The 24,512-nt window shown below is 49.1% G+C and overlaps 1 protein-coding gene across 15 annotated transcripts in view; it reads right to left on the bottom strand.

The window, feature by feature from the left end:
• ZMYM4 (zinc finger MYM-type containing 4) overlaps positions 1-24,512 on the bottom strand; it is a 1,943,772-nt gene that overhangs the window by 1,329,209 nt on the left and 590,051 nt on the right. For 11 of the 15 annotated variants that reach the window (XM_069622579.1, XM_069622582.1, XM_069622583.1 and 8 more), the window contains 4 exons: positions 8,422-8,683; positions 3,018-3,192; positions 2,492-2,704; positions 1,392-1,545 (listed from right to left, as the gene is read on the bottom strand). In XM_069622579.1, the coding sequence (XP_069478680.1) occupies positions 1,392-1,545; positions 2,492-2,704; positions 3,018-3,192; positions 8,422-8,683 (804 nt within the window). The remainder of the gene's footprint in view (positions 1-1,391; positions 1,546-2,491; positions 2,705-3,017; positions 3,193-8,421; positions 8,684-24,512) is intronic. The other 4 variants (XM_069622581.1, XM_069622593.1, XM_069622588.1 and 1 more) reach the window with 1 other exon arrangement.

Here is a 24,512-nt window from a genome sequence, read left to right as displayed (position 1 = left end):
CGGGAGAGTGCCCCCCAGACCCTAGCACCGCTAACAACTGCTGACAACTGCCACCTATACCTGCCGCTACGCTAGCACTTAGGGAGGTTTCCTTTTTAGCTTTCCCTCACTTCCGCCAACACCACCAAGCTCCGCCATTCACCTTGCTTTCTCCAATGATCACGGCTGACAACTGCAAGCTACACCTGCCACTACAATATCCAATGTAAAGAGCATTTTATGGTGACCTTCAAATTTGATATCTTTCAATAATCGTAGAAAATGTCCCATATCTTTAATATATGTAGTTCCCTGCCCCCTTTCTGGGCCACACACACAAGCTCACTAGCCTGCAAAAGCTATAGCTCTCCTGGGCAAGTGCATGACCCTATAAGGGATTTCTTGACCTGGCGAGGCAGGAAAAAGGGCAAACTAAAATATGGCTAAAGAACAAGTGAAAATCTTGCAGCACAGCCATTTTAGGGCACTAACCACGTTTAGTAGCCATAGACGGTAAAAGCGAAGGGGTACACTAAAAACAAAACCAATTCAAAATATAAATGCTGCCACCAGCTTGTCTTTAGGCACATACAAAATTAACCAAAAATCATATGAGCAAAAAGTTAGGGTGATACAAAAGTATTCCCATTGCACGGTTAGGTGCTGTGTGAAATGGTATCAAGTACAATAATTAAAAAGGGAAATAGTTTCCCAGCACTGACAGCCTGAAGGACTGATCAGTTTCGCCATAAAAGGGAAGGGACGCCTAGCTGAAGGCTTCACTTCCATTCAAAATGTTAGGAAAGAATAAAAACAGCACACAAAAAACAAGGTTCCATAGAAAACTGTAGTTGCAAAAAGAAAGTCTTTCCTAAAAGGCAACATACATGGTGGGCGAGTGGGGGAAACGGGGCACCTGAAATGAGGCACACTTACCACTGAGCATTCCAAACTATGTCTGCAGCTTTACAATAGAAAAGGGCATAATAGACAATTTGGTGCTGGGGAGATGAGGATGTGTATGGGCAAAAGTGTAAAAAACAAATATAAAAGCGGTTTGAAATACAGATTACATGTTTGTATTAAGGACTTTATTACCATGCTTGCTGTTTTGGGCGGATAAAAAAAAAAAGGAAGGATGATTGAAATACTGTCTTGGGGGAAAGTGTAGAACAGTTGAGGGAGTTTGATGAAATTAACATGGTTCAAACTTTGTTTTTTGCTGTTTTCACTTAAGTCCTCTTTTAGCAGCAGGAAACCGATTAGAAACCATGAATACAAGCACAGCCAATATACTGTAGGCAGTAAATGTTTCTTCTTAAAAAAAATAAAGGAATGCAGAAGGAATACCGAAAAGATCAAATGAAAATGCAAGTTTATTTCAATTTTTAAAAATATCCAAAGCATACAACTACCTGAAGAGGTAACCATTTGAACTCTGTAGGCTGATAGACAGTTCACAGAACAGAAGAGCTCGGTTTTCCCAACGCTGTTGGTATGTTCAATCATCTCAGCAGAGGATCTCAAAGACTTGCACAAGGCACAAGGCGTAATCTTTGCAGATTTCTGAGGAAAAAGATAAACATTCAATGTGTACCATTTTGCAGGGAAAGCTATATTTTAGCATTGACCTGCAAGGGCAGGGCTAGAAAGCATGCTAAACACAGTCTTCAAATTCGTGATCAGTGCTCCATATATAGAGCTCAAGCCAACATACCAACTCAGAAAATGTACTTCTGAAAAGGATCTGAAGGAAGCAGATAGTTTCTTTTTCCGTTAAGATGTGAAAAGTGGGCACTACCAGGGATGAAAATGATCAGAATAAGGCAGGCAAATAAATTAATATAAATTGAAGCCTCCGGGGAGAAAACTGGTTGGCAAAACCTAGGCATGTAATATGAAGTTACGTTAAATTAATAGATCAGAAATGATAAACAAATTAAAAAATATATGTTCTTTTTCGTGCAAGAATATTACCTAGAAAAGACCCAGCCTGCATGATGAGCAACAATATGGACAAACAACCGGCCACTAAAAACCATTTGAGAATGCTTACAAAAAAATACAGTACAACATGGCACGATCACCAGACTTGGGGACTACGTTGTAATTTTAAATGGCAGTCAAAAATGTTTGTCGCCAAGTAAAACGCAAAAGGAGAAATAGATGGAAAGATTCGCCACACAACTAATCCAAAGGCTCCTCCTGTTGAATACCTATGATAACATTATTTAGGACAACAATTTGTGTTATTGTGCAACACATTAGAAAATATGGCTCACTCTACCAGCAGTTCGGGGTACCTCTGGTAAACACACTAAACCCCAAAGAGGCAGCTATTGAAGCACACTAAAGGGTATGTGCTAGTCTTAGCAAGAATGACTTGCAATGTATACATTTTATAAGATACCCACATGCAGAACAATTCTTCATTAAATAGACTGTTCCAAAAATAACCACTTGCTTTAGCCTTATTCATGGCACGGTCGCGAGCGCTGCAAATACTCAGTACCTGCTTGTATGCTGTGACACAGGTGGAACTGCAGAACTTTTTCGATTGCCCTTCTATCTGAAGCATATGGCATTGCCCAGACCCGCTGTAACAATAACCACCACAGTTTTCACAACAGTTCATAGTCAAGTTGTTTGCTGATCGAAACTTTGAGAAACAGATGTCACTGCACAGTTTATGTACTACGTTCTGGTAGTTAACTTCGTGCCGAATCTGAAAGAAAAAGAAAAACGATCATGTTCTTCTTCCCCCAGAGTAGGGGGCTTGATTGAGTACCTTCTAAATCCGCCATTGTTCGTATGCCCAACATTTATCCTCACTAACCTCGCTCCCCACAGTTAAAAGGCACATTCCTAATACAGGATGAAAAACTATCCTGCATAGGGATGGAGGGCCGGTGTGCTGTTGCACAGCTATTGGTTGCTTTCGGTGACGCACTAGCCATGTGGAGCGCATGACATATAAGGCTCAATGAAGTGCAAGACTAGTGGAATGTAACTGCATTAAGAACGGAACACCAACTTACAACTGCATTCTTCTGACACATGCTGCACTTGGTTGAAATGCTATTAGTGTGAATTGTGACTACAGGTTTTCTTTTCAACTCATACGAAGAGAGGCAAGACTGGCTGCAGAAATCCTTGCTGGAGCTGGTGTTGTCGAACTGCGCTGTGATGACATCCTTAGGATTTAAGATTTCCCTAAAGAAAAATAAATGTTCACAGCATAAACAGGCACATTTAAATAAGCCCAAAAGGACAGATTTTTCTAAAACGAAACTTGCATTATACAGCCAATTGCGCAAGCAAGTAATCCAGTAAGGCACTCATTATGTAACGCTAAAGCACCACTGCAACTGCTGCAGCTTCAGAACAATGCGTGTCGTGTTTGAAAGCCTGGGATTAAAAAGTGGAAAGCTCTGGACAAAAACAGTTCCAAAGTAAAAAGGTAAAAAGTAGATTTTGTTTTATAGTGAGAATTTTAGTCCATCTTTAAGGTAAGCTGCTTTGGAGTGGTCCAATAATTATAAGTTACTCACTGTAGTGATTTATGTACTCTTAGTCCATAATCCCCTTTCCTCCATACTGTATGGGCGTCCCTTCCAAGGGACGGGAGATGGAACTTTTCACCAGAAAAAAACCTTCTTCCCCCTTTAAATTTAGAGGCACATGGGGGCGCGGCCCAGGGAGCATGCACTGCCCTGACACCGCCCTCCGTCGCCACACCTCAGTCCCCATTGACAATAGATTTAACATTGTCTTATGACACCAGTATTAGGGGGGAGGTTGGTGGGACGTATGGAGGAAAGGGGACTATGGACTAAGAGTACAAATAGTCACTACAGTGATTAATTTATAATTACTCTTGCGTCCCGTCCCCTTTCCTCCATACTGTATGGGCGATTACAACAGATTGTAGACCCAGGGTGGAGAGGAGACCCTCCTTAAGCAAATGGATTCCCCGAGAACCCCCTGTCCGAAAGCAGCAGCAGATCTAGAGCCGGCATCCAAACAGTAATGCTTGCAGAAAGCCAAGGAGAGGCCCAAGAGGCTGCCCTGCTTATGACTTGCCAAGGGACATGGCGCTGGAATGCGATGGCCGTTGTCTTGGCCCTGACTGCGTGGGCATGCATGTTGGAAGGGAGCGGCTTGTGCTGGCACTCGTACGCTTCCTTGATGGCCGAGACCATCCAGCGGGATATGGAGGCCTTAGAGGCCCGATAGCCTGGCCTCGAGCCTCCGAAAGTGACAGAGCATCTAACTTGCGGAGGCCCTTGGTCCTGTCCAAGAAGAATTTTAGGGCATGCCTGACATTCAGGCAGTGCAGCACTCTCTGTGCCTCATCCTTCGGATCGGAAAAGAACGTAGGAAGGACTTTTTGTTCAAGTGAAATGCAGATGGAACCTATGGCCGAAATGCCGGCTGAGTCTGCATGACTACCTTGCCCTTGTGAAAGGTGGTATATGGTTCAGAGGCGACCAATGCCTGGATCTCGCTGCCTCTGTGAGCCGAGGTAAAACCGACTAGTAAGGCCGTCTTGATGGTGACCAGCCTAATATCCATGGACGCCATTGGCTCAGATGGTTTGTGTGCCAGGGCGCGCAAGACTACGTTAAGGTCTCAAACAGGGTGCTGTCTTGTGACGGGTGGGTAGAGCCTCACAAGACCAGTCAGATGTTGGACTATAGAGTTGGAGGAGGAAAAGATGCCTTCCTCCGAGTTCCTGTAAACCCCAATGGCTGCAAGGTATATGCAGCAGGTGTCCACCTGTAAGCCCGAATGAGCGAGGTGCGCCGAAAAAAAGAGCACGTTGTCCAAATTGCAGGCCAAGGGGTTGATTCCCCTGGAGTCTGCCCAGTGCCAAAATCTGGTCCATTTGCTGAGCCCTGGTGGCCTTGCTCCTGGCGCCCTGTATGATCTCCAGATTGGCCTGTGAAAGGCTAAGGTGCTGAAGCGTTACCTGCTCAGGTACCACGCTGTGAGGCCTAGTTTCTCTGGTGCGGGGTGGATGATTCTGCCCCACTGCTGTGCCAGATGATGTGCTGGGCCCGTCGGAAGGTGTATCGGGGGCACCTCCGAGAGGCTGATTAGTTCCGAAAACCATGGACTGTCCGGCCACTATGGAGCTATTGGAATGATGAGAAGTCGGTGAGACTCCTTGATCTTGCAAATTACCCTGTGGAGCAGCGGAGTAGGCGGAAAGGCATAGGCTTTCATGCCAGTCCACTGGAGGTGAAATGCGTCGCCCAGAGAGCCGGGCCCTGACCCTGCTAGGATGCAAACTGGGGGTACTTCTCATTGTGCCAGGTGGCAGAGATCTCCACTTGGGGATGACCCCACCTGTTGAAGATCTGAATAACGAGATAGTTTAGCTGCCACTTGTAATTGTCTGCTCCCAGCCTGCTGAGCTTGTCGGCCTCCAGGTTGGATTCCTTCGGGAGCTGGACTGCCAAGAGGTAAATGTCGTTTTCCAGGGCCCATTCCCACATGCTGATCGTCAGCCCGCACAGAGGAGGGGATCTGGTGCCTCCCTGTTGGTTGACGTAGTAACATGCTGGTCGAGTTGTCTGTATGATGGCATTCAGCTCCAACCAATTGAGGTGGTATTCCGGATTCTGTCGACTCCAGGTGCCGTGGACCGTCAGATCGTCCAGGGTGGCTCCCCAGCCCTCGAGAGAGGAGTCTGTGGTGATGGTGGCCTGCAGAGAGGGCGGCCAAAAGGGCTGTCCTTCCATAGGTTGCAGTCAATGGACCACCAAGGTAAGTCCGGGTGGAGAGATGGAGGAAGGTTCATCTCGGATTGCGAGCCCCGCTCCTGATTCAATGAGGCCGCGAAGTGCAGCTGAATCCTTCTCATCCTCAGTCTCGAGTGCAGCACTGTTAACAGGACCACCGCCAGTAGACCCAGGAGATGTTGGTACCACCATGCCGAGGTCCCCTGTCAGCTGAGGAAGTGGGCGTAGGCCCTCTTGATGGTCGAGATTTTATCTTCCGACAGGAAAACCCTCTCGGAGCACATGTCCCAAATGAGTCCCAGGAATGCCAGAGTCTGCGTAGGGTGCAGCTGTGAATTCTTGAGGTTGACCGAGAAGCCCAGGTCGTGCAGTGTATTCATAAGGGCATGCGGAGAGGGCAAACCGCTTCCGGAGATGTAGCCCTGATGAGACAGTCATCGGGGTATGGGTAGATGTGGAGGCCCTGCCTTCTGAGGAGAGTTGGCATTGGGTGGGGAGTTCCGGGAGGAAGACCGCAATTTCCCACCATAACCATTGGTTGGCAGCAGCCAACATGGCATCAGCGTTAGCCTGACGCAGGTGCAAGGAGGCGTTGGAGTTGATCTTCTTGCTGTACGGCTCCAAGATCTTCTCCTCCTTGCCTAGCAGCACCGCAGAGGCGGCGGCTGAGGACGACTGAGGCTTGGAGTAAAGTGATGCTGCAGTGATCACCGAGGAGTGTGGCTGAGGATGGGTCGAGAGCAAGAGTGTATCCCCCACCATCTGCCTGTACTTGGCGTCCAGGTGTCGGTTGACCGGCTGGCCTGAGTGGGGCTTGAAGCCAACCCTTCTTGGCCAGGGAGACTACATCGGTTTGCAGTGAAATCCCTGTGTTGGCAGAGGGGCGTCTCGTGAGGACTTCAGCCAGAACCCCTTCTGCCGGCTGTTCGACCTTGGGTTGGGGGAGGCCCAGGTACTCTGCCAGGCCAGCAAGATGTTCATGGAAGACCCTGTCTGAGGATGGCGTGTCCGGAACCTTCTGCAATGGGGCATGGGGGCCCGATGGAGGAGTCTGAGGTGCCGCTAGCATGGCAGGGAGGACTTCCCTGACTGCGTCTTTGATGATAACCCTCATTAGAGGAGACCTCATGAGGCCAAGAAACTTCTCGAAGAGCACCTCCTCACTGGCCAAAGAGGTGGCAGGGGGGTACCGATGGGTTAGCAGGGTGGCTGCTGGGGCCGCTGCATGTCCCTGTCCATATGGATGCAAAGGAAAGTTGCCCTGTGCAAATGAAGGGTAGACGGTAGGCCACGTACCTGGTTGAAGCCAGTCCCACCTTTACACTCATTCTTCGCCGAATTCATGGAATGGCGACGGGCGGGTGCCCCAGTCTGGCGTGGCGGCCATTTTGTCAAGCTGCCTGCCACGTGTCTGCAACGTGTTGCTCAGCCCGCTGGGTCCGGCCTCATCCAAGACTCTTGCGTGTGGATCACGAGGCCTACCCTGCTCCTCAGGCCTTGGCCCGGTAGGTGAGACACCTTGACCCAGGGGTTCCTAGAGCTGTGTTTAGGCGCCCCCTCGGACGTATTGCCGTTATTAGGGCTTAGCCCCTCATACGTATTGCCGGTGTTAGGGTGTAGCCATCCGGCCATTGTGCCAGTAAAAGGAAGTAGTCCCTCGGGTGTAGACCCGGTACAAGAACCTTCCGGTCCCTCGATACTGCATCCGGAAGGATCGAGGACCCCTCGACCCGAAGGCCGGTAGCTGTAGCAGCCTCGGGCATGTGTCGGTAGGACCACCTGGCTGGATCCTCCCACGCAGGAGAGTCCCTGGGAAGGAGTCTCCCTTGCGGGGTGCGCTGGAAAATATCGGCCCTACCTTGGTCCTGGTTCGATGCTTCAGGAAGTTCTTGAGATCCTCTGGAAGTGACTTCTGGAAGAGCTGCCTCCACATGCCGAGTCGGCTCTTCAGCGCCTTCGAGGACTGCGAGTCACACACCGAACATGATTGCCAACCGTGGTCCGAGCCAAGGCAACTTAGACAGAGGGCATGGGGATCTGAAGTTGGAAAGAGCCCGTTGCAGGATGGACACCTGCTGAGCCCTTTGGATGTCGACATTCGCCGGGGTGGAGCATGACGCCTGAGGACCGAGTACCGAATGATAGATGAGAGAAAAAGAAGACAAAGAGAAGAAGTATTCCCGCATGGAATTAGATGGCCGAAGGCAAACCCAGGAGCGCTGGTGAATTCGGCATGTTCCCGTCAACGCAGAAAAGGGGACTGGGGTGTGGCGCCGGAGGGCAGAGTCAGGGCAGCCCATGCTCCCTGGCCGCACCCCTACGTGCCTCTAAATTTAAAGGGGAAGAAGGTTCTGTCTCCTGTCCCTTGGAAGGGACGCCCATACAGTATGGAGGAAAGGGGACGGGACGTAAGAGTATTAAGATGCAAGTTTTATCCCCAGCGTAATAAAATGGCTAACCAGGGTGATCTGTACACAATATGGCATTACATGCAAACATCCCACGATAGCCATGTGCCAATGTACTCCTGGGTCGGGTGCATTTAAATAAATAAAGTAAATGAGGTAGAAAATAGGTGAATTACAAAGGAAGGAATAAGTCTGAAATTAACACTCCATATTAAACAGATTTCCAACAAGGCAATTCAAAGAATCTTTGGCAATAAAGAAATTTAAACACAAATTAATGTGTGTACTTTGAGCAGCTAGCGCAGGTTTTCTTGGTCAAGGTCAGCGGCCTAGCAGGTGGAATGGTGTATCCCGTGAGGCACAATGTGGAGCAGAAGAGTTGGGTGGATCCTTTCCTCTGGTAGGCTGTCTGCCCCTTCTGAAGAACCTTCTTGCAGCCAGAGCAGGAAACGCGTACAGCTGCAGGAGGGACAGCAGGAACCGCTGGAAGCGCTTTGTTCATGGAAGGAGATACAACAGGTGGCTGCAAGTTACTCGAAAGCTGTGGTGCTGCAAGAAGAAAGAGGGTTCGATGAGCCCTAATGCACAACAAGGCAGAAAACCCACATCCAACATCAATACTAAATTACATGGATACAACTATGGAAGCTGCAGGAAGCTTATCATTTATTAACCTGCTCAGTTTTCTAGGTACAAAAACATATTCGTTTTCTTTATTTAATGTGGCATGGTTTAAATCAAGCCTACCACATATAATGCAACAAATCATTTATAAAATAGGTAAGAAATATTCACAAGAGAAAAGGTATTACACATTTTCATTTAATATTTTGCAAACATCTAACTACAGCTATAATAAATGAAATGTGGTTCCCTCTAACATTCTAACCCAGAAAGGTTTGTCAACACATTAGGATCATTAATAGTATGCAAAAGTCTTAAAGAATGTAAAACAAGCAAACGGTAGAAGGGGTCAATTTTGGTACAAACTTGTCAATTCATACGTTTCAAAGAGATTAAAAACGGAATATTACAAATTGTTGCCTCCAGATAGCACATGGAAATGTCTTAAACATAAGACAATTTTGTTTTTTCACAGTCAGTCCAATATGGCCAAAAAGATTGGTGTAAAACTCTGAAGTTTTAAAATACAATCAAATTGGCATAACTTCTTTTTTCCTTCAACATTTGTCTTTCCTTAAGCCCGCAGGCAAACAGGCGCTTACACAAAATCCAATCTACAAGTATATAAAACAAAGTCATGTTTGTGGGTTTGCAAGCGGCGCTGATCTTGGGGGCGTAACGCCTCATGAACGGCGAGATCTGGCGTCATGAATTTTGTATGGAATATTCACTATTTCATTGCTGTATTAACCCAACTATTTCTTGCTGCCGTTCCATAGATCATTTCTTTTGTTTTTTGGCATTACGTTTGTGGTGGTCCGCTGCCATGTAAAGGTCATTTGTATAAAGTGATCATTGCCGCGCTGTCTGTGCAGAACTGGTCTTGCGTTTTTTTGTTTTCTTATTTTTTTTTTTATAGGGTACGAGTGCGTCTTTTCTTACAATATTTGTTCATCTTTTGCGGTGCAATGTGGAAAAAAAAATCTGAGAACGGACATCCCGGGCGAAGCGGGTACTCAAGTTAGTGTATCCATAGGAATAATATCAGAAAGCAAGTTTTGAGAAAACAGAAACCAGAGCACAAATTCAGAATAAATCAAAGATCTGAAGGATTTTTTTGAGGATTTATAAGCTCACTAATAAGGATTATGTATTCCAATTTACAGAACATTGAAGAGAAGCTGAACAGTGCATAACGAATAGCTGAATTTGGGCTTCCAGCATGAAGGTTTAAAATGGATCTCCAAAAAGACCCTTCCAATTTTTAACAGGGAAAGTTAAAAGTAGGGTCGAGACATTCAGCACTAAGTCAGCATTGGAATGGCATGGGCTTTGTAACTTTTATACAAAAATTATCAAATTTTCAAATAAATCTTCTTTGCTTGCGAAGTTAGAACCTTCAATTTTGAACACAGAGGCTTGTATACAGAATTTGGTGTTTTATTGCCGTTCATTACAAAACCAAGATTGATTAGTTGTTTCATCATTTGGAGTAACGCCATTCAAATGCCAACCAAAACCATGAGACTGAGATATTTACTTTTCATAAAATCAATACATTTGATTTAAGGTGATTGAATCCTTAGATTACTACTAAGCACATAGGATTGTGAAGTATTAATTGAACATTGTAATCCGATCAGGGTATAGTCAATTAATACAAGATCGGCATAAGGCAAGTATATGAGTGGATTATTTTTTCCAAGAAATATTACAAGCTATTCACAGTAGTGACTAACGTACTCTTAGTCCATAGTACCCTTTCCTCCATACTGTATGGGCGTCCCTTCCAAGGGACGGGAGACGGTGGGACCTTTTTCACCAGGAAAAACCTTCCCCTTTAAATTTAGAGGCGCGCGGGAGTGCGGCCCAGGGAGCATGCACTGCCCTGACTCCACCCTCAAGCGCCACACCTCAGTCCCCATTGACGCATCAACAATAGATTTAACATTGCCTAATGACACCAGTATTATTAGGGGGGAGGTTGGTGGGATGTATGGAGGAAAGAGGACTATGGACTAAAAGAACTTTAGTCACTATGGTGATTAACTTCTAATTACTCTTACGTACCGTCCCCTTTCCTCCATACTGTATGGGCGATTACAACTGAGGCGATGGATAGAAGACCCTCCTTAAGCAAATAGGACCCTGAGAACCGCCTGTCCGAAAGCCGCATCAGATCTAGAGCAGGCTTCCAAACAGTAATGCTTGCAGAAAGCTGAGTGAGAGGCCGTCCTGCATATGACTTGCAAAGGGACATGGCGCTGGAATGCGATGGCTGTTGCCTTGGTCCTGACTGCGTGGGCATACATGTTGGCTAGGAGCGGCTTGTGCTGGCCCTCATACGCTTCTTTGATGGCAGAGACCGTCCAGCGGGATATGGAAGCCTTTGAGGCCTGATAGCCAGGTCTTGAGCCTAAGAAAGTGACAAACAGGGCGTTCGATTTGCGGAAGCCATTGGTCCTGTCCAAGTAGAATTTCAGGGCACACTGACATCCAGGCAGTGCAGCACTCTCTCTGCTTCCTCCTTGGGATTGGGGAAAAACGTAGCAAGGACTATTTCCTCGTTCAAGTGGAAAGCAGACAGAACCTTGGGCAGAATTACTGTGTGTGCCGACTCTACGAGCCAAGGAAAGGCAGACTAGTAAGGCCGTCTTGATGGTGACCAGCCTGATGTCCACTAATGCCATTGGCTCAAACGGTTTGTGCGCCAGAGGGCCCAAGACTTTGTTAAGGTCCCACACAGGGTGTTGTCTCTGGACAGGCGGGTTGAGCCTTGCGAGACCCGTCAGATGTTTGACGACAGGGTTGGAGGAGGAGAAAATGCCCTCTTCTGAGTTCCTGTAAGCCCCAATGGTTGCGAGGTATGTGCAGCAGGTGTCCACCTGCACACCTGAATAAGTGATGTGCGCCGAAAAGGAGAGCATGTCGTCCAAGGTGCATGCCAGAGGGGAGGGGGCGGGGGGTTGATTCCCTTGGAGTCTGCCCAGTGGCAGAATTTGGTCCATTTGCTTTTGTAATGGGCCCTGGTAGCTTTGCTCGTAATTGTCCGCTCCCAGCCCACTGAGCCTGTCCGCTTCCAGTTTGGATTCCCCCGGGAGGTGGACTGCCGTGAGGTAAATATTTTCCAGGGCCCACTCCCACATGCTGATCGCCAGTCTGCACAGAGGAGGGGGGGGTCCGGTGCCTCCCTGCTTGTTGACGTAGTACATGCTGGTCGAGTTGTCTTTCTGGATGAGGACAACCTTGCCCCTGAAAAGTGGTAGGAATGCCCCGAGCGCCAGCCTGATGGCGTTCAGCTCTAGCCAATTGATGTGGTATTCCTGCTCCTGTCGAGTCCCGGTGGGGTGGGCCGATCAATCGTCCAGGGTGGCTCCCCAGCCCTTGAGCGAGGAATCCGTGGTGATGGTGGCCTGCTGAGTGGGCGGCCAGAAGGGCATGCCCATCCGCAGGTTGCAGTCTCTGGACCACCAAGTGCGGTCCGGGTGGAAAGATGGAGGAACGTTCATCTCGGATTGAGAGCCCCCCTCCTAGTTCCATGAGGCCGCCAAGTGCAGCCGAATCCTCCTCATCCTCAGTCGCAGGTGCGGAACGGCCATTAAGACCGCTGCCAGAAGAACCAGGAGATGTTGGTACCACCATGCCAAGGTCACTTCTCTGCTGAGGAAGTGGGCGGTGGCCCTCTTGATGGCAGAGATCTTGTCCTCTGACGGAAACACCTTCTCGGAGCATGTGTCCGAGATGAGGCCTAAGAATGTCAGTCTGTGTAGGCTGCAGTTGTGACTTCTTGAGATTGAGCGAACAGCCCAGATCGTGCAGTGTGTTCATAAGGGCATGGGAAGAGTGGTGAACTGCTTCCGGAGATGTAGCCCTGAAGAGCCAGTCGTCGAGGTACGGGTAGATAAGGAGGCCCTGCCTTCTGAGGAGAGCCGCCATAGAGTTCACGAGTCTGGTAAAGACCATGGGGGCCGAGTTGAGGCCAAAAGGATGGACCTTGTATTGAAAATGGTAGCCCATGATCCTGAACCGTAGGAAAGAACGATGGGGCTGCCAAATCGGGACATGTAGGCACGCGTCCTTCAAATCAAGGGAGCACATCCAGTCTTCCTTGTCCAATGTATCCGCTATAAAAGCTGGCGGGACTATCTTGAATTTTTGCAGGGGTAAGGAGAGGTTGAGGGTGGAAAGGTCCAGCACAACTCTCAGGCCCGCCTGGTTGTTGTTCTGAATGGTGAAAATCCTGGAGTAAAAGCCAAAGCCTCGCTGGAAGGCTGGGACTTCCTACACTGCCTGGCTCTCTACGAGCGACCAGATCTCCGCCAAAAGAGTTGCTGTCCCAACCTGTGGGAGTGGAGGGGATAGAAAGGTGGAACCCCGTGGATTCTAGGAATAGGATCCAGGGGTCCACGAAATTCTGGCACCAGAAATGTGCATGGAAAGCAAGCTCCCCCACCCCCCATCAGAGACACATGGACCCGAAGGGGCGTGTCATGCTTTCTTTCCCTCGGATGCTGTCGCTGAGGCGGGGGACTGGAAAAAGCCCTTACTCACTCTCTCCCCCACCCCCCTTTTATGTTGCATGCACCGGTTCCGAGATGGCAAGCGGTCCGCACCCTCGATCTGTGTTCCTGGAAGCCACAGAATCCTCCATATGTACGACCCCTTCCTGAGCGTTGCTGAGATTGGATGTACGATTTGGGCGTGGTCTTTGTAAGGATGGATAAAGACTTAGCTGTTTGTGAGCTGTTTTTCTTTTTGTCCAGCTCTTCCTCCGTAGAGGAGTGGAAGAAGCCCTCCCACCCCTGAAAGGTAGATCTAGCATGCGTTCCTGGACATCCGGGTTGAATTTTGTTGCCTGAAGCCAGGCTGTTCTTCTCATGTCCGTGGCAACACAGATGGCACGGCCTGAGGTATCAACATGGGCCACTGTGGATTCCATGAGGTAATGCGCAACCAGCTTGGCCTCGGCTAACCCTGCCTTATAGCGTGATTGGCTCTGGGTGGGGAGTGCTGGGAGGAAGTCTGCAATTTCCTGCTATAATCTTTGGTTGGCGGCTGCCAGCATGGCATCGGCTTGACGTAGATGTAAAGAGGCGTTGGAATAGTGTTTCTTGCCATACTCCTCCAAGATCTTCTCCTCCAAGCCCAGCAGCGCCACAGAGGAAGAGGCTGACGACGACTTGGGCTTGAAGTAGAGTGATGCAGCAGCGATCACCGGGGAGTGTGGCTGAGGATGGACTGAAAGCAAGAGTGTATCCCCCTCCATCTGCCTGTACTTAGCGTCATGGCGTCGATTGACTGGCTGGGCTGAGTGGGGTTTGAGCCAACTCTTCTTGGCCAGGGACACTACATTGGATTGCAGTGGAATCCCCGATTTGGTAGAGTGGCGTCGTGTGAAGACTTCACCCAAAACCCCTCTGCTGGCTGCTCGACCTCAGGTTGCAGGAGGCCCAGGTACAAAAAACAACAGATGTTCACAATCTTATGGAACTCTCCCATCCCCTGCACACCAGATTTGTATTGTATCAACAAACAATTTGTAATTGGTTAAATTAATTGCTTCAAAATAAAAAAAACATTTGTACTCAAAACTTTTTGGTAAAATAGATAAAGTATTTTTACTACATCAAATGTTCATCAATCTGTTATTTTACAAGATACGTAAAGTATTCATTTTGCAATAGTTTTCACCTCAAATATTTCACCAAACGTGTATGTTTTTTCACAATTGAGCAGACAATTTCAAGATTTGAATATGGTGTGATCTTGGATTCGGTAATAACTCTACAAGTGCTCAATCTTTGTCCTTGGTCTACGCGTTTCGGGTATACTCGTCCCCTTCTTCAGGAGTGGTCTACTTTGTTCTTGATATCAAAGTTCCAATCTACAGTAAATCAAAGTATCAGTTACTCTGGATTTAATTAATTTCATTGTCTGTCATGATTCTAGATCTCAATCACCTGAGGCCCAAGTACTCCACCAGACCAGCAAGACGTTCTTGGAAGGACCTGGCTGAGGATGGTGTGTCTGGATCCTCCTCCGTATCCTGTGGATCTGGAGGATCCTGTGGAGGAGGAGTTGTTGGCGCCAGAGTCTGGGGTACAGGGACCAGCGCTGGGGGCTGAGGAGGTGGCGGAGTTGGCTGTGGACCCGGGGAGGTGGCTGCACCGGGGCCTGGGGGCCCGATGGAGGCATCTGTGGTACCGCTAGCATGACGGGAATTACTTCCCTGATGGCATCTTTGAGGATAACGCCCATCCGAGGAGACTTCATGAGGCCGAGGAACCTCTCGAAGAAAACCTCCTCGCTGACTGAAGCGGTGGCAGGGGGGGTGCTGACGGGGTAGCGGGAGGCTGCTTAGGCCGCTGCATACCCTGTCCATATGGACGCAAATGAAAGCTGCCCTGCATGTAAATGAAGCCAGTCCGACCTTGACACTCGTTCTTCGCCGAATTCCTGGAATGGTGTCAGACAGGGACTCTTTCTGGCGCGGCAGCCATTTTGTCGGGCCGCCCGCCACATGCCTGTGATGTGTTGCACGGCCCGCTGGGCCCGGCCTCCTCCAGGACTCTTGCATGTGGATCACAAAGCCTACCCTGCTCCTCGGGCCTAGGCCCGGTAGGTGTGACACCCTCGACCCGGGGGTCGGAGGAGCTGGGTTTAGGCAACCCCTCAGACGTATTGCCTGTATTAGGGCGTAGCCCACCACCCATGGTGCCGGTATAAGGGTGGAGCCCCTCGGGTGAAGACCCAGTAAAAGAACCTTTCCGGTCGCTCAACACCGTCACAGGGAGGATCCTTCGGCCCGGAGGCCGGTAGCAGCAGCAGCCTCGGTGCAAGAGCTGGTATAAGGACCTGACCGGTCCCTCACGCGCAGGAGTCTCTCTGGGAAGGAGTCGCCCTTGCAGGATCCGATGGAGAATATCGGCCCTACCTTGGGCCTGGCTCGATGTTTCACAAAGTTCTTGAGGCCCTCTGGAAGCGACTTCTGTAAGAGCTCCCCTCCACCTGGCTAGTCGGTTCTTCAGCGCTTTTGAGGACAGCGAGCCACACTCTGAACAAGCTTGCCAACCGTGGTCTGGGCCAAGGCAACGTAGGCAGAGGGCGTGGGGTTCATAAACTGGGAATAGCCCATTGCAGGCTGGACACCTGCTGAACCCTGTGGAAGTTGGCATGCGCCGGGGAGGAGCGTGACGCGGAGGACCAAGTACCTGAATGAAAAAAAGACAAAAAAAGAAGACAAGAGAAGTATCTGCGCATGGAATTACATGATCGAAGCCAAACCCAGAAGCGCTGGTGAATTCGGCCTGTTCCCGTCGACACGGAAAAGGGGAGTGAGGTGTGGCGCCAGAGGGCGGATTCAGGCAGTGCATGCTCACTGGGCCGCACCCCCACGCGCCTCTAAATTTAAAGCGGAAGAAGGTTTTTTCTGGTTGGAAGGACGCCCATACAGTATGGAGGAAAGTGGACGGGACGTAAGAGTAAGGAGGAAACGTTCTAGCCTTGGAGAGATCTTCGCCCATATCACCTTTCTTCATTTGCTGTAAGAGATCATTCTAAAACAGCCAACCAATTAGATTCACCAGTTTGCCAACTGAAAGCAAATAAAGGCACCAAGTAACGAACATGGATCAAATCATCACAGCAAAAACAAGACCAGTAATCGGACAATGCAAGGATGAATTATCAAAGACAACCAAGCCTACATTAGATTTAATTTTGCAAAACCGCAAGCACGTTTGAAGCCATGAAATTCAACTGTACTGAGATTAGTTGAAAATGGAAGGAATACATCTCATTACTTTATTTACTACCAACCAGAGAACTCCTGAAAATTTAAACTCAAACTCCCCTGTGTTTCACGTAACATAATAATGACCTCAGATAGTGTTTGTGCATGGGTATGTAAAACATTTGGAGGCTTCAAAACATGTACTTTCCACTAGTTATTGGCAAGTGACAGACTTGTGGGCAATAGAAAATGCTGGACTGTGTATGTGAAGAAGGGAGGTGGCAAACTACTTTATAGTTGGCTAGTAGCTTTAAATGTGTACCCCCAATTATATGGCGAGCAATACTTTACCAGTACTAGTCTTTCCGTGGCTATTATCTGCTTATGGTTACATGCTTTGCTGTCAAGATTATTTTCCTGGCATGAAGTACACTGTCTACCTGGAGATCTGTTTTTCAACTTTGATAAGGGGGGGTGGAGGGGGTTAGGGAAGAGGGCATTGGTGAGCACAAGTGAGCTAGGCAGACAAAAGCCACCGAAAGAATGTTATGTGGTAAGTAATGCTCGTCTTCTGAGGCTTTGGACTGCCTAGATTCACATGTTTTGCATAGACAAGCTAGCAGTACCCGGTGAAGTTGGAAGGTAAGCTGAAGGAACAATAAAAACAGATGTTTAAGGAATGCATACCCCACCTACGAATGTGCACTTCTAGCTTATCCACAGAATAGTGTGCGTTCAGTATGGACTGAACTCTTTGAAATAGAGAATCTCTCAAGAATGTTTGCAACTAAGGCTAGTGCTGCCCCAGTACTAGGCGCGGAGTGTGCTTTGAGATTGAGGGGGGATAGATGTTTGTGAGCGGAGTAGCAAAGTTATAAACAGTGAACAAGCCACATAGCACTGGTGGATTTAGTGATGGGGTCACCTTCACTTCGTGGTGCAAAAGAGACAAATCGCTGGCTTGTTTTACGCAGTGTGTTGGTTTTACTTAATTAGAACACTACTGCTCTACAAGCATCAAGTCTTCTACCCCATACACAGTAGATTTGAGAAGAAGATGGGTCAGTTCTACATACAGGTTGACATGAAATATTGAAATTTGTTTCGGAGTAAAAGGTGGATGTGTTCCAAAAGCCACCTTATGCTTCTGGATTTTAATAAATATTTAAATCCCTGATAGAGCATGTAGCTTATTTACCCTTTGGAAAGAGATTATGGCAATAAGGAAAGCCACAGAGTAAGTGTGTGCCTTCAGAGAAGCCTTATGAATTGGCGCAAAAGGAGAGTCCATTACTTTGTAAAGGACTATTTTTAGGTGACAGCTGGGGTGGTGGTCGGAGGTAAGGTGGAGAGCAACTAGTGGGTGTACTAGCTTTACTGCATCCATAAAAGCCTTGCCAATTGGCACATTAAACCACAGCACCTTTTGATGTGATGTAGTGTATAATGCCAAAGCAGCTAGATGGCCAGTAAGCAAGATGTAAACTAAGCCTGAATCAAGGCAGTAAAGCTGGTAGGAGCCAACATATGCAGAAGAACAGTCAATGGAATGTATGAGTTTCTTTGTGCACCAAATGACAAACAGCTTCGGCTTGACATAGCAGTGCATACCAACATGAATGGGAGGTGTGGATACTACGGCAACCTTTCCCAATGTTGGGACAGTGAAAATTAGGGTAAAGCCCTCATGCAGTACCTTGTGAATTACCCACTGAATTAAAGGTGTTGGTGGGAGAGGGAGGAGAGAACGCAAATATCCCTGACCAGTTAAATCATAGTGCGTTGCCTAGGGAGCACTGTTGTAGGTACTTTTTAGAAAAGGCTGGGCATTTCTTTAGTTCTCCTTTGTTGCAAACAGGTCTACTCATGAATGTCCCAGTGAGTGGAAATAATTGCGAGTAGGTTTGTGCAGAGTTTCCATTCATGTTGTTTGACCTGCACCCTGCTTAGTCTTTCAGCAGGACAATTGTACACTCCTGGCATGTGCAGTGCCTTAAGATCTGTTCATGTATACACCAATCCCAAATTTGTTGAACGAGAAAGGAGAACACTCTAGTGTGTTCTGCCAAGTTTATAAAACATATCAACGGAGTGTTGTCTGTATTGTTAAGAAAGCCTGTTTGGAAGATGCATTTAAAACATGCATAAGGCCATTTTGATAGCAGTTTGAATATTTGTATGTGCTGTGAGGTTTGCTGAGCTGTCCATTTACCCTGTGACTTGAGCGCTTTGCAATGTGCACCCAAACCAGCTTACAATGCTTTGGTGGCTTCGTCACTTGGAACTGACTGCCTGACAAAAGGTTTCCCATTCAACATGTTTATTTTCTTCCACCATGGAGGCGTGTTCAGTATCTTTTGAAACACTACCTTTTGCTATTCCCCTTATACCCGTGCACACTGGCTTGCAAACCACTGCCTTATTGAGTACATGCTGAGGCTTGTAAAGGGGATAATGAAGACGCATTATGCCATAATTCCCAAAGTCTCATGACCTTTTGTGCAACTGTCGAGGAACTGGCTTGATAACAAGGGAGTTTTGATAGCACTATTTGCAAGCCCTCCTCAGTGAGAGGTTATTTCCTTGTTTGTATCCAGGACTGCTCCCAGGAACTTATTCAGGCTTAATATGAGAAGAACAAGTTACTCTCTTACCTGGTAACGTTCTTTCGATGGGATGGTCCGACGACGTATTCCATATCTATGACAGTAATCACCACAGCTGTGCTGCTTCGGAAAATTTGCAGCGACTGCATCCAGCGTCGATGACGTCGATACGCTGTCCTCGAGGGCCTCCGTCGAGCCGACATCACCGGATGTTATAAGTAGGACACAGGACGCCCGTAGCCTCCGTTGTAGTTTTTTCCCCAGAACGTGTGGCACCAAACCACTGCCAGTAGGACCGCAGAAAGCCTTGCGGAAACATAAGCTGCATTTTCTTAAGAAATTCTGTAGCGGGGTATGGTAGGGAGGGAGCGATATGGTATACGTCGTCGGACCATCACATCGAAAGAACGTTACCAGGTAAGAGAGTAACTTGTTCTTCGAGGGGATTGGGTCCTCCGACGTTTTACATATCTATGAGACTCCCAAAGCAGTACCAACGTATGGAGGAGGGAAATTTTAGAATATAGAAATTTAGAATTCCCAATCAAATTGCAGAGTAAAGGACCGCCTTGACAAAGGCCAGATCCTGCCCATGGATAGAATCGAGGGAGTAGTGACGTACAAAAGTATGGACCGAAGCCCTAGTGGCTGCATCACAGATGTTACGAATAGGAACACCCCTCTGCAAGGCAGTAGAGGCAGCCATACCCCCAGTAGAATGGGCCCGTAACCCTACCCGAGGGTTCTTACCAGCCAAGTAGTAACATTCAAAAATTGCCGAGATAATCCATCTAGACAAAGTCTGCTTAGTCACAGCTTGTCCCAAAAGCCTTCCAGTGTAACCAATAAAGAGCTGATCGTCCACTCTGGCCCGGGACATGCAAGAAATGTAGAAACTTAAAGCTATCCTAGGATCCAACCTATGGAGCCTCTCCTCTTCCTTACCAGGATGTGGAGGAAGATAAAATGCTGGCTCAAATAAAAAATTCCAACACCACCTTCGGAAGAACGGAAGGACGAACTCTAAGGACAACCCTGTCCTTATAAAACACAGTGAAGGATGGCTTAACTGAAAGTGCCTGCAACTCACTCACACTGCGAGCGGAAGTGACCGCAACCAAAAAACAGTCTTAAGGGTTAACAGCCTCAAAGGACAAGAAGGTAAAGGCTCAAATGGAGCACCCATAAAGAATTTCAGAACAAGGTTCAAATCTCAACCAGGCACCTGGAAAGGTGCCGGCGGAAGCACATTAGTGAGTCCTTTGAGAAACTGAGAAATTAAAGGAATTTTAGAATAAGAACACTCCTCTGACGAGCGCTTTAATATAAAAAGCGCAACCAGGTAACCTTTAACAGTACCCACTTGCAGGCCCCTGTGGGCCAACAAAAGCAAAAAAGACAGAACTACAGGAATGTCGCATGAAACAGGATACACATTCGTAACCCTGCACCAGTTGCAGAACTTTCTCCAACGGCAACGGTACAGGGACTTTTTTGCCGGCTGTCTGGCCGTAAGAAACACCTCCATCACATCTTCAGGGAGGTCCCAATGCTTATACCTCAACCTTTCAGAAGCCAAGCGTGAAGGTTGAGGGATCTGACCTCTGGATGGAGAACCTGACCCCCCCCCCCCCCTCCCGTGAGACCAGGTCGTTTCGGTAGGGAAGACGACGTGGAGGGCAGATGGACAAGTCGAGATGGTCCGGGTACCACGTCCTCCGAGTCCAAACCGGAGCAATGAGGATCATCCGGGAACCGAACCTCCGTAGCACTTGTGGGATGACGGGGACTGGAGGAAACGCATACAGCAGTGGGAAGGACCACTCTACCACAAACGCGTCTCCTAAGGCTCCTCTTGGGAGGAAATTCCCACGAGCAGAACCTTTCGCACTTCCGGTTGACACTGGAGGCCGAAGAGATCCACCTGAGGGGTCCCCCAAAGGGCGAAGATCTCCAGGAGAATCTCCTGAGCCAGCTCCCACTCGTGAGAGATCGCGCTCTGCCTGCCGCCGTCTCGTTTTCGTCTCCGGCCAGGCGAACTGCCAAGATCGAAACTTCCTGCTGGATGGCCCAGAACCAGAGCTGCATCGCCTCCCTGCACAGAGGAAGTGACCCTGTCCCCCCTCTTTTTGTTAAGGTAGTGGATGGCCACTGTGTTGTCCTTGAGAATCAGGACATTCCTTCCTCGCACAGTTGGCAGAAAAGCCTTCAGGGCAAGCTTGACGGCCCGCAGCTCCAACAGATTGATATGGAGTCTGGACTCTGACAGAGACCAACGACCGCTGACTGTCAACTCGTTGGCATGAGCTCCCCATCCCGTGAGGGATGCGTCCGTCACGATCGTCACCTCCGGCCAGGGTAGCCAAAACGGAGCCCCCTTCATCAGATTGCCTTCGACGGCCCACCACAGAAGGTCCTGGGCGACCGAGGGTGGCACCTGAACGGGGTCCAACATCCTGCCAGAGGACTGCGACCACTGCATCTTGGGGGCTCACTGCAGAGATGTCATCCGCAACCTGACCTTCGGCACCAGAAGAATGCAGGATGCCATGAGGCCGAGCTAACTCGAACGTCGGGAGAGACTGGCGTTTTTAAACTTGTGCACCATCTAGTGAATGTGATGAGCCCTCACCTGGGGAGGAAAACACTGCCCCAGGGACGTGCCGAGCACTGCTCTGATATACAGGAGCCGCTGGGTTGGCGTCAAATGGGACTTCTTTAAGTTGAGGGAGAAGCCCAGCCTTTGAAGGGAGTGGCAGGTGACGGACAGACGATCGAGGACTTGCTCGGGAGAACGCGCCCTGACCAACCAATCGTCCAGGTAGGGGTAGGCGTGAATCCCCCCCTTTCCTGAGATACGCTGCCACCACCACCATGAGCTTGGTGAATACCCTTTGGGCAGAGGTCAATCCGAACGGCAGGACCCAAAACTTAAAGTGCGAGTCGCGAACCGCAAACCTCAGGTACTTCTTGTGCTTTGGATGGATCGGCACATTAAAATAACCGTCCTTGAGGTCGAGAGACACCAACCAGTCCTAAAGTTGAAGGACCTGGAGGACTTGAGAAAGAGTAACCATCTTGAACTTGTCTTGCTTGAGGAGCTTGTTCAAACCGCGCAAGTCGATGATGGGTCTCAATCCCCCAGTCTTTCTTCGAAATAAAAAAATAAGGGGAATACCATCCCTTGTTCCTCTCCGCTACAGGCACCAGTTCTATGGCGCCTTTCTCCAGCAGAGCTTGAATTTCCTGCGCAAGGAGCGGATCCGGACTCTTCAAAGAGATTCCCTGGTGGATTGTCGTGAGGCCTCTGCCGGAAAGGAAGACAGTAGCTGTGGGCTATGATCTCCAGAACCCACACATCTGAAGTAGTGGCACGCAACGCTACAAGATGCTGCACCAGCCTTCCCACAACCGGCGAACCATGGGATATGGCCTCATGACTGAGCTGAAGCAGCTGCGGCAGTGCCCGAGGGCAAAGAGGCATTTGCCCGAGTGGCCTTGGCAAGAGTACCTCGTTTTCCACCTCTGACACTCCTACGGTGGCCCCTTTGACTTGCAGCTCCTCTCGATTTACTAAAGGAGTAATATCGAAAAGGAAATTCCCCTCCATTGCTGTCCCCCAGGACGAAAAGGCAGAGGTTGGCGAACTGCAGCGCTCAACGACTTCGCTGCAGCTTTGGAGGTCTGCAACCTCTCAAGGCTCTCATCAGCCTTGCTGCCAAAAAAGATGTTCACCATCAAAGGGCATGTTGAGGAGCTGGGCCTGCACATCGGGAGCAAACCCAGACTTCCACAACCATGCAAACCTGCGTATTACGGTGCTCGCCGCCATGGACCAAACCCGACTGAACGGACTCACACATGGCATCCTTGCCTTCCGATACAATAGCAAGAAAACCATCCCTTTCTTCCCCTTCGGGAATATGCATAGCCGCCAAGGAAATACAGTTCCACAGAGTGTGCATGAAACGTGACAAGGCACACACTGAGTTGGCTGCCTGTAAAGTCATACCCCCTGAAGAAAACACTTTCTTCGCCCAGCCATCAAAACGCTTGTCGTCCCTATCAGGAGGGATGGTAGGGTACGACGCCTGCTTTGCTGGGGCCGTGGCCGCCTGCACCACCAAACTCTCCGGAGTGGGGTGCGCGGTCAAGTAGCTGAGGTCACTACTGGCTGGACGGTATTTTCGCAGCAAAGACTTGCTCACTGCCGGTAGACTCTCCGTAGCAGTCCAAGCCGCAGCCACCCTTCTTTGCAAAGCCATATGGAATGGCAGTACCGGGTCAGTTGGAGGACCTTTGTCGAGCATGTCCATCAGGTCATCCTGCAGAAAATCCACAGGTGGCGCAATCCACCCCAAGAAGTCTGTGACCCTCGACATAAGGCGCCGGTACGAGGACTCGGCATGGGTGCCAGGCTCAGGCCGACACAACTCCACCTCCGGAGAGGTGTACAGACCACTGGCGTCATGAAGACCTGCGTCAGTCACTGCAATCTGGCTGTGACCAGACAAAATCACGTCAGACACCTCCCCAGGCACCAAACCTTTCTCAGATCCCTCATCCCCCTCAGAAATAAAATCCAGAGGGCGGAAAGAGGGCACAGAAAAAGGGACCAAGACATTCTTAGCCTTGGCCAGAGCCTTTCTGGGGGGGTTCCACCGTGCCACAGGGTACCTCTGACAAAGCAGCCTCGAAAGGCGTCAAGGGTGTCGACATCGAGCGAGGCGCCGACAACTTCAACGGCGTAGACCCAGGCCTCGAGGGCGGAGCCCCGAGCGTGTCCTTCGACAGCCTGGGCACCGATGGCGTAGACTACTTCCTCGGAGGCAGAGCCTCGAGAGAGAGAGAGAGAGAGTCCCTCGACGACCTCACCACCAAGACATCTTGGACCCACACACCTGACACTTCTTAAAACCCGACCGCGGAGTGGAAGAAGCCGAATACATTATAATACACAAACGAACAGGTTCGAAGAACCGAAAGAACAGGATTCAGTAGAACCGAGGCACGCCGAGATCTCCGAAGCGAACACGTTCGCGGAAAAAGCAGAAATGAGGCTACGGGCATCGTGCGTCCTACTTATAACATCCGGGGACGTCGGCTCGACGGATGCCCTTGAGGACAGCTTATCGATGTCATCGACGCAGGACGCAGAAAATTTTCCGAAGCAGCACAGCTGTGGCGATTACTGTCATAGATATGGTTTCCGAAGCAGCACAGCTGTGGTGATTACTGTCATAGATATGGAATACGTCGGAGGACACAATCCACTCGAATTGATGTTTCTCGTTGATTGAAAAAACCTGCAATGAAAAAGATTGAGAATTTTGAGTGTTTTCTTTGCACAACACTGCGCTTTCAGCCAATCGCCTAGATATGGGTAAGCTGGGATGTATTGGCAGCGCAGTGGAGC

The sequence above is a fragment of the Ambystoma mexicanum genome, chromosome 11 (genome assembly GCF_040938575.1).
Source record: "Ambystoma mexicanum isolate Mex_15411 chromosome 11, UKY_AmexF1_1, whole genome shotgun sequence".
NCBI classification, from domain to species: domain Eukaryota; kingdom Metazoa; phylum Chordata; class Amphibia; order Caudata; family Ambystomatidae; genus Ambystoma; species Ambystoma mexicanum.
This window is presented reverse-complemented; position numbering and strand designations above follow the sequence as displayed.